At 45.0% G+C, this 15,026-nt stretch overlaps 1 protein-coding gene across 1 annotated transcript; it reads left to right on the top strand.

The window, feature by feature from the left end:
• The first annotated feature begins 2,586 nt into the window (after positions 1–2,586).
• LOC138670276 (neuferricin-like) lies at positions 2,587–14,572 on the top strand. The gene is made up of 4 exons (XM_069757471.1): positions 2,587–2,921; positions 11,752–11,892; positions 12,026–12,209; positions 14,026–14,572. Exons 1-4 carry the CDS (start codon positions 2,645–2,647, stop codon positions 14,237–14,239), a joined length of 816 nt encoding a protein of 271 aa, XP_069613572.1. The 5' UTR covers positions 2,587–2,644; the 3' UTR covers positions 14,240–14,572.
• The last annotated feature ends 454 nt before the right edge of the window (positions 14,573–15,026 follow it).

Here is a 15,026-nt window from a genome sequence, read left to right as displayed (position 1 = left end):
GCAATATACTACGTGGCTGGCCAATATATTACGTCATTGGGCAATATACTACGTGGCTGGCCAATATATTACGTCATTGGGTAATATACTACGTGGCTGTGCAATATACTACGTGGTTGTGCAATATACTACGTGGCTGTGCAATATACTCCGTGGCTGTGCAATGTACTACGTGGCTGTGCAATATACTACGTGGCTGGGCAATATACTACGTCGCTGGGCAATATACTACGTCACTGGGCATTATACTATGTGGCTGGCCAATATATTACGTCATTGGGCAATATACTACGTGGCTGGCCAATATATTACGTCATTGGGCAATATACTACGTGGCTGTGCAATATATTACGTCATTGGGTAATATACTACGTGGCTGTGCAATATACTACGTGGCTGTGCAATATACTACGTGGCTGTGCAATATACTACGTGGCTGTGCAATATACTACGTGGCTGTGCAATATACTACGTGGCTGTGCAATATACTACGTCGCTGGGCAATATACTACGTGGTTGTGCAATATACTACGTCGCTGGGCAATATACTACGTCGCTGGGCAATATACTATGTGGCTGGCCAATATATTACGTCATTGGGCAATATACTATGTGGCTGGCCAATATATTACGTCATTGGGCAATATACTACGTGGCTGGCCAATATATTACGTCATTGGGTAATATACTACGTGGCTGTGCAATATACTACGTGGCTGTGCAATATACTACGTGGCTGTGCAATATACTACGTGGCTGTGCAATATACTACGTGGTTGTGCAATATACTACGTGGCTGGGCAATATACTATGTCGCTGGGTAATATACTACGTTGCTGGGCATTATACTATGTGGCTGGGCAATATACTACGTGGCTGTGCAATATACTACGTCGCTGGGCAATATACTACATCGCTGGGCAATATACTATGTGGGCTGTGCAATATACTATGTGGGCTGTGCAATATACTACGTGGCTGTGCAATATACTACGTGGCTGTGCAATATACTACAGCGCTGTGCAATATACTACGTGGTTGGGCAATATACTACGTGGCTGTGCAATATACTACGTCGCTGGGCAATATACTACGTCGCTGGGCAATATACTATGTGGCTGGCCAATATATTACGTCATTGGGCAATATACTACGTGGCTGGCCAATATATTACGTCATTGGGCAATATACTACGTGGCTGGCCAATATATTACGTCATTGGGTAATATACTACGTGGCTGTGCAATATACTACGTAGCTGTGCAATATACTACGTGGCTGTGCAATATACTACGTGGTTGTGCAATATACTACGTGGCTGGGCAATATACTATGTCGCTGGGTAATATACTACGTTGCTGGGCATTATACTATGTGGCTGGGCAATATACTACGTGGCTGTGCAATATACTACGTCGCTGGGCAATATACTACATCGCTGGGCAATATACTATGTGGGCTGTGCAATATACTATGTGGGCTGTGCAATATACTACGTGGCTGTGCAATATACTACGTGGCTGTGCAATATACTACAGCGCTGTGCAATATACTACGTGGTTGGGCAATATACTACGTGGCTGTGCAATATACTACGTCGCTGGGCAATATACTACGTCGCTGGGCAATATACTATGTGGCTGGCCAATATATTACGTCATTGGGCAATATACTACGTGGCTGGCCAATATATTACGTCATTGGGCAATATACTACGTGGCTGGCCAATATATTACGTCATTGGGTAATATACTACGTGGCTGTGCAATATACTACGTGGCTGTGCAATATACTACGTGGCTGTGCAATATACTACGTGGTTGTGCAATATACTACGTGGCTGGGCAATATACTATGTCGCTGGGTATTATACTACGTTGCTGGGCATTATACTATGTGGCTGGGCAATATACTACGTGGCTGTGCAATATACTACGTCGCTGGGCAATATACTACATCGCTGGGCAATATACTATGTGGGCTGTGCAATATACTATGTGGGCTGTGCAATATACTACGTGGCTGTGCAATATACTACAGCGCTGTGCAATATACTACGTGGTTGGGCAATATACTACGTGGCTGTGCAATATACTACAGCGCTGTGCAATATACTACGTGGTTGGACAATATACTATGTGGCTGTGCAATATACTACGTGGACATGCATATTCTAGAATACCTGATGTGTTAGAATCGGGCCACCATCTAGTATAGTATAATGCACCCCCTTGTCATGTATAGTATAATGCACTCCATAGTATAATGCACACTTATAGTATAATGCACTCCATAGTATAATGCACACTTATAGTATAATCCACCCCCTTGTCATGTATAATGCACCCTTATAGCATGTATAATGCACCCCCATAGTGTTATGCAGCATAGATACCATAAAGCCGTGTGCCAGTGGAGAGGGAGAATACGCAGAGTCCACAGCAATGAGCAGTGACTGAGTTGTGGACTCGTTCGTCAAAATCATTGCTGACTGTGTGGTTCATGCAGGCTGTAATCCGTATTGCTGCCACTAGATGGCAGAGTGATGACTGTTTTGGTTCACCACAAAGCCTTAGCTCCGCCCCCTTGAGCACCCGGAACAAGCAGTGTGCTGGGCAGGTGAAGCGTCCATGCAGTGCCAGGCATGCTCGGGTACCTGGCAGCCGCAGCTCTGGGCCTTGCGGCACTGCTGGGCATGCGGACGGATCCATGGACCTTGGTACAGATGCCTGGACTGAGCTATATCTTTCCCAAGCAGTGCAGTGTGACCCCGGGACGGCTGCTGAGTAAGGGCGAGCTGTCCAGCTATCACGGGGGGCATGGCAGCCCTGGCTTGTACCTGGCAGTGCTAGGGCAGGTGTTTGACGTGCACAAGGGGATAAAGCATTATGGGCCTGGGGGCTCCTACAGCTTCTTTGCAGGTACAAATCCTAATTTCTGCTTATATGGGGCAATGTGCCATGTAAATGCCACTCACTATAGAGGGCAATGAATTGCCACTCATTGGATTCCCTTCGTGACATTGTTTTTAAGTTTTCTTTATAAAGTAATTCTGGAGTAAGTACTAACTTCTGCACTGTGTTACTCTGTTATTCCTCCTGGAAGTGTATGCAGCAATGGGAAACTGTTACCAATGCTTCCAACTGTGGTGCATGGCCTGGAAGACCCCCAGAAAAAGTAGGGACATCCCTGACTCCAGGAGGAGAGCGCTAGTTTGCTGGGCGTCCTAAACCCCGCTGCGATCCCTGTTTGGATGCAGAGTCATGACCCTACAATGAAATAAAAAAAGATCCTATGTAAATGATGGCACTTCAAACAACATATAAGATAAATATGAGGGTTCAAGAAGAGATCCAGCAAAACTATAGAGACAAAAGCAGAAATGCCGTGTAGTGGACGCCGAGCACAGCGAGGGAAGAGCGGTAAAAATAAGGGATAAGGACAAAAAAATATATATAATACAGTGACCCCCTTAAAATAGCAGACCACAATGTATTAATCCACTGAAAAGACCTATATTAAAGTGGCAAGCGTACAATCAATTCTAATCATCATGAGGCAAAAAGATGAATACCGTTATATGCCTTCTACTAGCATAAACAGGATGAGGCTGGATCAGAGACTAACTGCTCACATCAGTAATGCTATATGATCAGGGGCGGATTATCAGAGGGTCAATCTGGGCGGTAGCCCAGGGCCCAGTGGTGTGGGGGGGCCCTGGGCTTCCGCACAGATTGCCCGCCGGCCGCCGCCATCATCATATACTACACAGTGTGGTATACTGGAGTCTGGCACCCACCAGCCGCCCGCACCGGTCAGACTGGTGGTGCCGGCGCCGCGGCGTTATTATCTCCTGTCCTGATTTATGTGCGGCCGTGCCCCTGCCGTGCTGTGCCATCACTGCCGTGCTGTGCCATCACTGCCGTGCCGGGAGCCCCCCCCCCCGGACCCGGTGGGCAGAGAGAGGGGGCCCGCATCGGGCCCCGTCTCATCTGCTCACCGAGCCCCTACCGGCGCTGCCTGCGGCGGTTTCCTATTGCCGTGCGGGCGCGCCCCCGCACGGCAATAGTTAACAGCCTCCAGCCAATTGGAGGCTGGCGGCCGAAGTCGGCCGCAGGCGCCGCGCAGCGCACACGTCGCCGGCGTCTGACGTCATCAGTCGCTGGCGAGTGCGCGCTGCATGGAGAGAGCTCATCGCCTGGATCGCTGGTAAGGTGAGGAGAATTTTTTTTTTTTTTTATAACCTAACGGTACCGTGGAGGTGGAGCGGAGGAGTCGGACACTGGGGCAGGCTGGGGGGCAGATTGCTGTACACACTGGGGGCAATGCTGGGCCTAGGAGCAGGACACAGTCTCTGGGGGCCTGGGCAGTCTGATTTCTGGACAGTGGACACACTGGGGCAGGGGCAATGATGCTGGAAGAGGACACAGTCTGGGGACTGGGGCAAATGATTGCATTTGCTGGACACACTGGGGCAATGCAGGAGACACTGGGGGGGGGCAATGCTGGGGGACACAGTCTGTGTACACACTGGGGGCAATTCTGGGCCCGGGAGCAGGACACAGTCTCTGGGGCAGTCTGATTTCTGGACACACTGGGGCAATGATGCTGGAGGAGGACACAGTCTGGGGACTGTCTGGGGCAAATGATTGCATTTGCTGGACACACTGGGGAAATGCAGGAGACACTGGGGGGGGCAATGCTGGAGGACACAGTCTGGGGACTGGGGCAGATGATTGCTGGACACACTGGGGCAATGCTGGAGGACACAGTCTGGGGACTGGGGCAGATGATTGCTGGACACACTGGGGCAATGCTGGAGGACACAGTCTGGGGCAGATGATTGCTGGACACACTGGGGCAGATTGCTGGACAAACTGTGGGCAATGCTGGACAATTGGACATACTGGGGCATATTGCTGGACAGGACACACTGGGGGCAATGCCTGGACATACTGGGGCAGATTGCTGGATACACTGTGTGGAGGCAATATGCTGGACACACTGGGGGTAATATGCTGGCCACACTGGGGCAGATTGTTGAACACCCTGTCATGGGACAGGATGGAGACAGATGGGGCAGGATGGGGAAATCATATGGGGTAGAATGGATACTCATGAGGGCAGGATGCGAGAACATATTGCAGGAGCTAGGAATGAGATAAACGGGGGCCAGGATGGGGAATATTATTTCCGTAGGGGCTAATTAAGGGATATTATTACTGCAGTGATGTATTTATTTTATTTTTTGAGTATACTGTTTTAATTGGGGGGGTGGTCCTGTTACTGTGCAGAGTGACACTTTATCGTCTTTTTTTCTTCATGTGGTGTAATGTTGAAATTGGGAAAAATTAAGTAATGTGTTCTGCAAGCGGAGCTCGAGATAACTGTGTTATTTCCTGCAGAAACAACAAACAAGCCCTGGCTGGAATAAATGATGGCGGTCTGTGCTTCATGACAGATGAAGGACTTCACCTAGAGACGTCACTGGTGAGTCAGTGTTATCTATACTGACACTATACACTGTAAACCAGGGGTGTCAAACTGCATTCCTTGAGGGCCTCCGCTCAGACCATGAGTGTTTTCAAGATATCCTTTGTATTACACAAGGTGCTGGAATTATTCTGTGCAGGTGATTAAATTATCACCTGTGCAATACAAGGAAATCCTGAAAACATGACCTGTTTGCAGCCCTCGAGGAATGCAGTTTGACACCCCTGCTGTAAACCATATACAGCGGTCCTGTGTATAATGTCGCCAGTGATCGCTGTATTACCTCTACACAGACACTGCATACTAAGTACAGATCTCCTGTGAATACTGGCACTTATGGTGACAGTATTTTGTTGTTTTATTTTTTTATTACTGATCAGTATTGTGGTACTCAGTCACTATGTGGTGGTGGTAAAATGTGGTCTGGAAATGGTGTTGTGGTATTTGTCCCTTGTATGTGCTATTTGGTCACCAAGTGGTTGTAATTTGTGGTCTGGTCATGGTGCGGTGTTCCTTGTATGTGATATTATTTGATCACTGTGGTTGTAATTTGTGGTCTGGTCATGGTAGGGTGGTATTTGTTCCTTGTATGTGATATTATTGGTCAAAATACACCTAAATTGTATTGCAGATTTTAACAAATATTTAATAGGTTACAGTAGAGTAGGGCCCGGCCATTTTTCTGGAGTAATCTGGTTCGGGTATATCATGACCCCCGTCACATGACCCCCGTCACATGACCCCCGTCACATGACCCCCGTCACATGACCCCCGTCACATGACCCCCGTCACATGACCGGGGGGGCCCACAGTGTCTGAACAGCCCGGGGCCCTGGCTACCCTTAATCCACCCCTGTATATGATCAGCCAAGTACGGAGCTATTCAAAGGTAACTAAATAGTTATTATCTGTATAATGGGAGCTTGTCACAGGAGGGTCCCCTCACCCCGACAGGCGTGCCCTCACCCCGACGCGCGTTTCGCCACCAGCTTCTTCCGGCGAGATTTGTTCTATAATGACCCTACACCAGAGTCCTACTGCTGGCACACCCCTATAACAGAGTAAGGCCACGTCCACACTATCAGTATGTCACCTCAGTATGTGTAAGCCAAAACCAGGAGTGGGTGATAAATACAGAAGTGGTGACGTGTTTCTATACTTTTCCTCTGACTGTTCCACTTCTGAGTTTGGTGTATATATACTGATCGTGTGAACATGGCCTTATTTTTCCCCTCCGACTCCCCCCTTGGCAGAACTCCTCAGCCCCCTATCTTTCCTGACTGCAGCATTTTTTATGTTCTGCAGCTCCTTCCCAGGCCTGATGGTCAGAACCTAGTGGTGAAGGTGGTCTAGCTTTATCCTGCACCATTTTGGTTTTGCACCTTTTTTTGTACAGTACATGTGGATGATGTGAGCATAACACAGAAAGGGCATGGTATATGGTGAGAACAGTGTTATACTCATTTTTAGGTTACTCATACATTTCCAATGGGCATAAAGGAGGAACATCTAACAGTTCTAAGCTTGGAATTATTGTATGGGAATTTTACCAAAACAAATAAGTTAGTAGGTGTCCTGGTCCTATTTAACTCTTTATATAATTGTATATTTCTATAAGGCCATGTTCACATTGCAGTTGTGGTTCTATTTCATTAAAATCCTTTTGCAATAATGAGCTTTTCTAACAGGATCCATTATCCTGTGCCAGGTCCATGTTCCAATAGATCCCATTTGGCAGGTTTGTTGTTTTTCTTGGAAGAATGTCCCTATTCCCTACATCTATTCTAATGGAATGCAACAATGGGACTGATCCATTATCAGCCAGTGAATTCTGTCAGGATCCGTTGTCATTTCTGTCCTGGACGCTGTATATTGGAATCCACGAGAAAGCATTAACTGTAGATATGTTTCCTGCCATACACGTGAGCGAACTCACTGTGTTTTCCAAGAGGAACACATTACAATACATGGCAGTGTTTTTTGTCCTGAATGTCTTTTTCTTTTTGGGGCTGTCTTTTTGTTTCCTCACCGTTTGTTCATCAGTATTCTTTTAAGCATTTTTCCATTATTTTTTATGGCGTCTTTTGTACTGGCCGTTTTTTTTTTCTCTCCATTGACAATGAAGAATCTGCTAATGGTTTCTGAAGGTAAAAATCTTTCCTGTTGACTTCTATTTTAAAGTATAGAGCATCTTCAGAGTGGAAAATGTCTGAAGATTGGTCAGGTCAGCCGCTTGGAATTTTTTTTTAAACCTGTAGCTGTTAAAAGTTAATCAAAAGAATGAACGTATGAAAAGCAAATAGAACATATACATTTCTATGTAAAAACTTTCTTTCGAGCGTTTTCTCAGCACTTTTTCAGGCATGTTTTGGAGAGGACCCACCTGTGCACATACCTTTATTCTGTGGCAGAACTGATCAGACTGTTAAAGGGAATTTGTCACCCCCGGGGACGTATATGACCTGTTAATATATAAAAAAAATAAAGATTATTATTAATATGGGCATACAGGTAATAGAAATGTTACTCTAGTCCTACATGTATGCCTCATATTAATGGTCTTGTTTTTGAGAAATCTTTTATTCTTTCTGTATGTTAATGATTTCTTCCAGGCTTCGGGGCGTGCGGTGCTTGTAAGAAATCCCTGCCCCCAGTCCTCATTACAATACTACCCCCCATCCCATGCCCATCAGTTATGTCCCCAAAATCCCACGTCTGCGCCCTGCACTCCCTCAGAAATACATGCCTCATCCTTCCTTATGTGGGCGCTACATTCAGGGATCTTCTGTGCAGGCGCCGGTGACCTGATTCAGTGACCTCTGGCCTGCGCGCCAATAAGGTGCTCTCCCCACTTCCTCCCTGCATTGTCATCGCTATGTACACATGGTTCCTAGCGATGACTGTGCAGGGAGGAAGTGGGGAGAGCATATTATCGGCATGCACACAGGAGGTCACAGTGACTCCCTGGCGCCTGCGGTGATCCCTTAATGCAGCGCCCATAGAAGGGAGGATGAGGTATGTACAGTTATATGAAAAAGTTTGGGCACCCCTATTAATCTTAAGCTTAATGTTTTATAAAAATTGTTTTTTTGCAACAGCTATTTCAGTTTCATATATCTAATAACTGTTGGACACAGTAATGTTTCTGCCTTGAAATGAGGTTTATTGTACTAACAGAAAATGTGCAATCTGCATTCAAACAAAATTTGACAGGTGCATAAGTATGGGCACCCCACCAGAAAAGTGACATTAATATTTACTAGATCCTCTTTTTGCAAAAATAACCGCCTCTAGTCGCTTCCTGTAGCTTTTAATGAGTTCCTGGATCCTGGATGAAGGTATTTTTGACCATTCCTCTTTACAAAACAATTCCAGTTCAGTTAAGTTTGATGGTCGCCGAGCATGGACAGCCCTCTTCAAATGATCCCACAGATGTTCAATGATATTCAGGACTGGGATGGCCATTCCAGAACAGTGTAATTGTTCCTCTGCATGAATGCCTGAGTAGATTTGGAGCGTTGTTTTGGATCATTGTCTTGCTGAAAGATCCATCCCCTGCGTAACTTCAACTTTGTCACTGATTCATGAACATTATTGTCAAGAATCTGCTGATCTGAGAGGAATCCATGCGTCCCTCAACTTTAACAAGATTCCCGGTGCCGGCATTGGCCACACAGCCCCAAAGCATGATGGAACCTCCACCAAATATTACTGTGGGTAGCAAGTTGTTTTCTTGGAATGCTGTGTTTTTTGGCCGCCATGCATAACACCTTTTTGTATGACCAAACAACTCAATCTTGGTTTCATCAGTGCACAGGACCTTCTTCCAAAAAGAAATTGGCTTCTCCAAATTTGCTTTTGCATACCTCAGCCGACTCTGTTTGTGGCGTGCTTGCAGAAACGGCTTTTTTCGCATCACTCTCCCATACAGCTTCTCCTTGTGCAAAGTGCGTTGTATAGTTGACCGATGCACAGTGACACCATCTGCAGCAAGTTGATGCTGCAGCTCTCTGGAGGTGGTCTGAGGATTGTCCTTGACTGATCTCACCATTCTTCTTCTCTGCTTTTCTGATGTTTTTCTTGGCCTGCCACTTCTGGCCTTAACAAGAACTGTACCTGTGTTCTTCCATTTCCTTACTATGTTCCTCACAGTGGAAATTGACAGGTTAAATCTCTGAGACAGCTTTTTTGTATCCTTCCCCTGAACAACTATGTTGAATAATCTTTGTTTTCTGATCATTAGACAGTTGTTTTGAGGAGCCCATGATGCCACTCTTCAGAGGAGATTCAAAGAGGAGAACAACTTGCAAGTGGCCACTTTAAGTAGCTTTTCTCATGATTGCATACACCTGGCTATGAAGTTCAAAGCTCAATGAGGTTAGAAAACCCTAAAAAAGTGCTTTAGTAAGTCAGTAAAAAGTAGGTTGGAGTATTTAAAACAAGAAAATAAGGGTGCCCATACTTATGCACCTGTCAAATTTTGTTTGAATGCAGATTGCACATTTTCTGTTAGTACAGTAAACCTCATTTCAAGGCAGAAACATTACTGTGTCCAACAGTTATTAGATATATGAAACTGAAATAGCTGTTGCAAAAAAAACAATTTTTATAAAACATTAAGCTTAAGATTAATAGGGGTGCTCAAACTTTTTCATATAACTGTATTTGTGAGGGAGTGCAAGGCGCAGGCTTCCGGGACCATAACTGATGTGCATGGGAGGGGGGTAGTATTAGGGTGTGTTCACACGTTCCTGATTTCCATCCTTTTTTTTTCAGGACTGAAACCGCAGCTCTTGGCAGAAAATGCAGGTCCTTTTTTTGGTCCTTTTTTTTGTGCTTTTTTGGTGCGTTTTTTGATGCGTTTTTTGATCCTTTTTTTTATGCTGTTTTCTATGCAGAGTCTGTGTGTTTTCTAGGAAGTTTTTTTAGTGTTAAAATGGCTGAAAATACCCTACCCCTAACCCTACCCCTAACCCTACCCCTAACCCTAACCCTATTCTAACCTTAGTGGAAAAAAAAAAAAATTCTTAATTTTTTTTATTGTCCCTACCTATGGGGGTGACAAAGGGGGGGGGGGTGTCATTTACTATTTTTTTATTTTGATCACTGAGATAGGTTATATCTCAGTGATCAAAATGCACTTTGGAACGAATCTGCCGGCCGGCAGATTCGGCGGGCGCACTGCGCATGCGCCCGCCATTTTGCAAGATGGCGGCGCCCAGGGAGAAGACGGCCGGACGGACACCGGGAGGCCGGGTAAGTATAAGGGGGGAAGATTACGGCACGGGGGGGGGCATCGGAGCACGGGGGGAGGGCATCGGAGTACGGCGGGGGGGCATCGGAGCATGGGGGAGTGGGATCGGGGCAGCCACACTCCGCCCATGCACTTCCGCCCGCTTCCCCGCACTTCCTGCTGCAGCGGTTCGGCACCACAAACCGCAATAAAACCCGCAGATATATTTTTGATCTGCGGGTTTTACTGCGGGTTTGACCTCACAATGGAGGTCTATGGGTGCAGAACCGCTGCGGCTCCGAAAAAAGAAGTGACATGGTACTTCTTTTTTACCGCGGCTATTCAGCGCGGCTTTTTTTTCCCGATTCCCGCATCATGTGCACAGTGGTTCCTGTTTTCCATAGGGTACAGTGTACTGTACCCTGCATGGAAAACAGCTGCGGAACCACAGCGGCAAAAACGCTGCGGTTCCGCAGAAAAAAACGCACTGTGTGAACATGGCCTTACAATGAAGACAGGAGGCAGGGATTTCTTCCAGGCACTGCACGTCCCGGAGCCTGGAAGAAATCATTAACATACAGAAAGAATCTAAGATTTCTGAGCATCAAGACCATTAATATGAGGCATACAGGTAGGACTAGTGTATCATTTCTATTACCTGTATGCCCATATTAATAGGTCATATGTCCCCGGGGGTGACAGATTCCATTTAAAAACAGCGTGCACTCTTTGCTTCTCCCTATTTCTTGCTACAGACTCCCTACAGGTTTCACCCCTGTACATTGATGTGAAGAAATTCTTAGTAAAATCCACAGCATACGGTATTTGTTCCTCCGAGCAGAAAATTTATTCTAAATGTAGATGGTACATAGGGATTTACACAGTCCTATTGAATGGCCCATAGGGCAGTTGGAGTGATTTGCATTGTATTTATTTGAGAAAAGTTCCATAAGTATGCACTTTTGTGGTGCACCAGCTTAAAGAGTTTACTAAAAACAACTAAATTTTATATTTCTTTTTCACAGCGAGAGATGCCTCTAGAGCCTACGTGACTGGTGACTTTACAGAAGGTGGATTAGTAGAGGATGTGACGGAACTGTCGCCTACGCAGATGTTACACCTCCACAACTGGCTTAGTTTTTATCACAAGAACTATGCAGTGGTTGGTATGTGTTTCTTTTTTTGACCCCATTATTAGAGACTGTTGTGCTGATAATAATGTACTGCTGGTAACCAGCTCATGGGTAGAAACATATATTAAGAAGTCAGTACTTACAGTTTTATTTTTCTTTCTATAAGGTAAACTCATAGGACACTTTTATGATGATGAAGGAAATCCTACAAAAGCTTTAGAAAAAGCATTAGCAGTTATTGATATTGGGGTAAAGTTAAAAGAGCAGAGATTTGAAGAGAATAAGCAGTTTCCACCATGTAACTCCGAATTTAACTCCGGTACCAGCAGAGTGTGGTGTTCCAAAAATAGGTGAGTAACAGCCATAGGCCACAAGCACACATTTAGTATTTTACCTCAGTATTTGTAAGCCAAAACCAGGAGTGGAGCAATCAGGGGAAAAGTATAATAGAGACATATGCACCACTTCTGTATTTATCACCCACTCCTGGTTTTCTGAGGTTCAGTATTTGGTCAGTAGTTTACATGTGAAGGTAGCCTAAAGCTGGGTTCTGACTAAGTCTGAGCCCCAATTTGCAACTTTAAATGACAGACGGCATCGAAAAATAAGCTAAACATAGTCAAAAGTTGTATACTTCCCGTGTAGAGCTACTTAGGGAAGCAAGTAACTGCATTAGGCACTCAAGATCTGCTCTTCTATGTTGTGCTCAAGCAGATTGTCATGGACTCCTGTAAATATCTCTAGTGTATGTAGCTGACAGTAAAAAATGGCACTCATATTTTACTCTGCCGTGAAAAGGGACATCATTTATTTGCTTTCTCTATAAAACATGTTAAAGGGGGTTTCCACTTGATTTCTTTTTCAGTAACAGTTAAAAAAATAATTGCCTTAGGCTTCTTTCACACTTCCGTCGTTTGGATCAACATGTTAGGGCATGTTAGGTTAGGCTATGGGTTGAACTAGATGGACTTAAAGTCTTCCTTCAACCTTAATAAATATGTTGCTATGTTTGGCCAACGTTGCAATGCGTCGTTTTGGACTTGTGCTGCTGTTGGCATTTGTTGATCCTACTGTATCTATATCCATACAGATCCAGGCGTTGCACGTATAACTGTCATGGTTGTGGACAGGGTCCTTCCCTGTCCTTTCGGGGTTAATTTGTATAGCCTCCTTTTGGTTTGGGGAGGGCTATATTTACCTGCCTTCTTCTGGGGATCCTTGTCAGTGATACATCTTTCCTGGCTGTGTGTCTAACCCCCTGGTGTGCTTGCATACTGTTTTGTCCGATTGCCTCTCGTGTATGAGCTGGTCTGTTTGCTCGTTCTGTGCTTTGCTCCGTGATTCTGTTATTACTGTCTCTCCTGGCTCTGACCCTCTGGCTTGTTTACTCTTGCTCCGCCTTCCTCGCTTGTACTGTACCGCTATCTCCGGCTTTCTGACCTTTTTGCTATGCCTTGACCACGCTTTCGTTTCATACTTTTGGCACTTCATCTACCTCCCGGCTTGACCTCGGCACGTTCAGTCTATTCTCTGGCTTCTCTGGTCACCGCCGCTACTCGGCGTCTGGCCCTGCCTCCGTCCACTCCCCCGGAGGTCACGTGCTTAAGGTCCTGCGCTCCGGAAGGTAAGCTCACCGCAGCGCTCCTTACTCTCTCTCTGTCCTTCAGTAACACGAGTAAGTCTGCAGCAGGGCTGTTACCAATAACCATTAGTTAATACATAATGAGTGGATTATAATTTTTGGGGCACAAATATAAGTACAGTGCTGTGCAAATTAATTGGGACTGAGCAAAAAATAAAATGTTATAATGCACTGTTGCATACTATTTCTGAAAATTACCCTTTTCCACTGGCTCGTTGACCAAGGTTTATTTATTATATATTAAACTGGTATGAATCACTGACTGGTAACCAACTTACGATTTAACTTAAAAAATGCTTTGTCCCAATTAATTTGCACAGCACTGTAAAAAGAGCTTCTGGTTGCAATGCAGCTGTTACAACAAACTTTTTGAGCTTACTAAGATTTATCTAGTCCCACTGTAGATTTACAGTATTGACAGATACCCTAGTAGCTAAATTGCCAGAAACTAAAGAGGCAGACTGTGTATATGTACAATAATTCTATAAAGCCAGCTACAACTGATTATTGTTTTGTCTTTGTAGTGGTGGAATACAAAGAGATTGGGTCGGAGTCCCCAGAAAATTGTACCTAGCTGGATATGATGGATATCGCTGTGTATGTGTCAGGACTACTGGTCCCCCATCAGAAAATCCTGAGACCATAGAACATGATGACCATGGAGATCTAGATAATCCTTCCCTGAAGGAATATAAAGACTGCAATCCTCTTTTTGACTGGTGCCTGCTTAAAGAATAAATTATGGATATCTGTAACTTATACATAATGGACAGATACTTAGCATGTTATAAGTAGAGATGAGCAAAAAGGTTTGCAGGACGCTAGTCCAATGGATCAGAGCCCTGCGAACCTCCGCCTATCTGCCGACATCCTTGGTGACTTTGTTTAGTAGGCCGGGCATGACATTATCGTTTCGATGTAACACAAGCATCACCTCATGCCGAGAATACGTAACAAACTGTAATTCTAAGTGCGGTTCTTGATAAGATGGACTCTGGAAGACTTCTATTACTAATATATGGTTTTAGTAAAATTGTGATACCTAGAAATTATGATGTCACATTGGAAAAACACTGTGCCACATGTCTTTTTTTTTTAACCAATAAGTTTTTATTGAGAAATTGCATATTAACCATACAACAGTGAACTTCGGGAAGAAGAGGGGGAGGGAGGGAGGGGAGGGCAATCAATGAGGGAAGGGGGATAAAGGACAAATCCAGTACAAAAAGCATGAGGACCACAACATAATCAGTACAGAATATACAGTTACAGTGTCAAGTACAGCCAAAAAAAAAAAAAAAGGAGATTGATGAGATATACAATTTAAATGAGGGTAAGAGCAGACTGGGAGATGTGTACAGAGGACACCCAGGGGTCCCACCATGAGAGGACCCTAGTTCTCCTTGACAAACCCTGAGCCATAATAACCTCATAGCAAAAGTGTAAGTCGATTTTGGCGATCAGTTCGGCTCTAGAGGGGAGATCCGAGGACTTCCAATGTTTCGCAATGCATTGTCTAGCAGCA

The sequence above is a fragment of the Ranitomeya imitator genome, chromosome 3, assembly GCF_032444005.1.
Source record: "Ranitomeya imitator isolate aRanImi1 chromosome 3, aRanImi1.pri, whole genome shotgun sequence".
In the NCBI taxonomy this organism is placed as follows: Eukaryota; Metazoa; Chordata; class Amphibia; order Anura; family Dendrobatidae; genus Ranitomeya; species Ranitomeya imitator.
The sequence above is the reverse complement of the archived record's forward strand: the minus strand, read 5'-3'. Positions and strand labels throughout refer to the sequence as shown.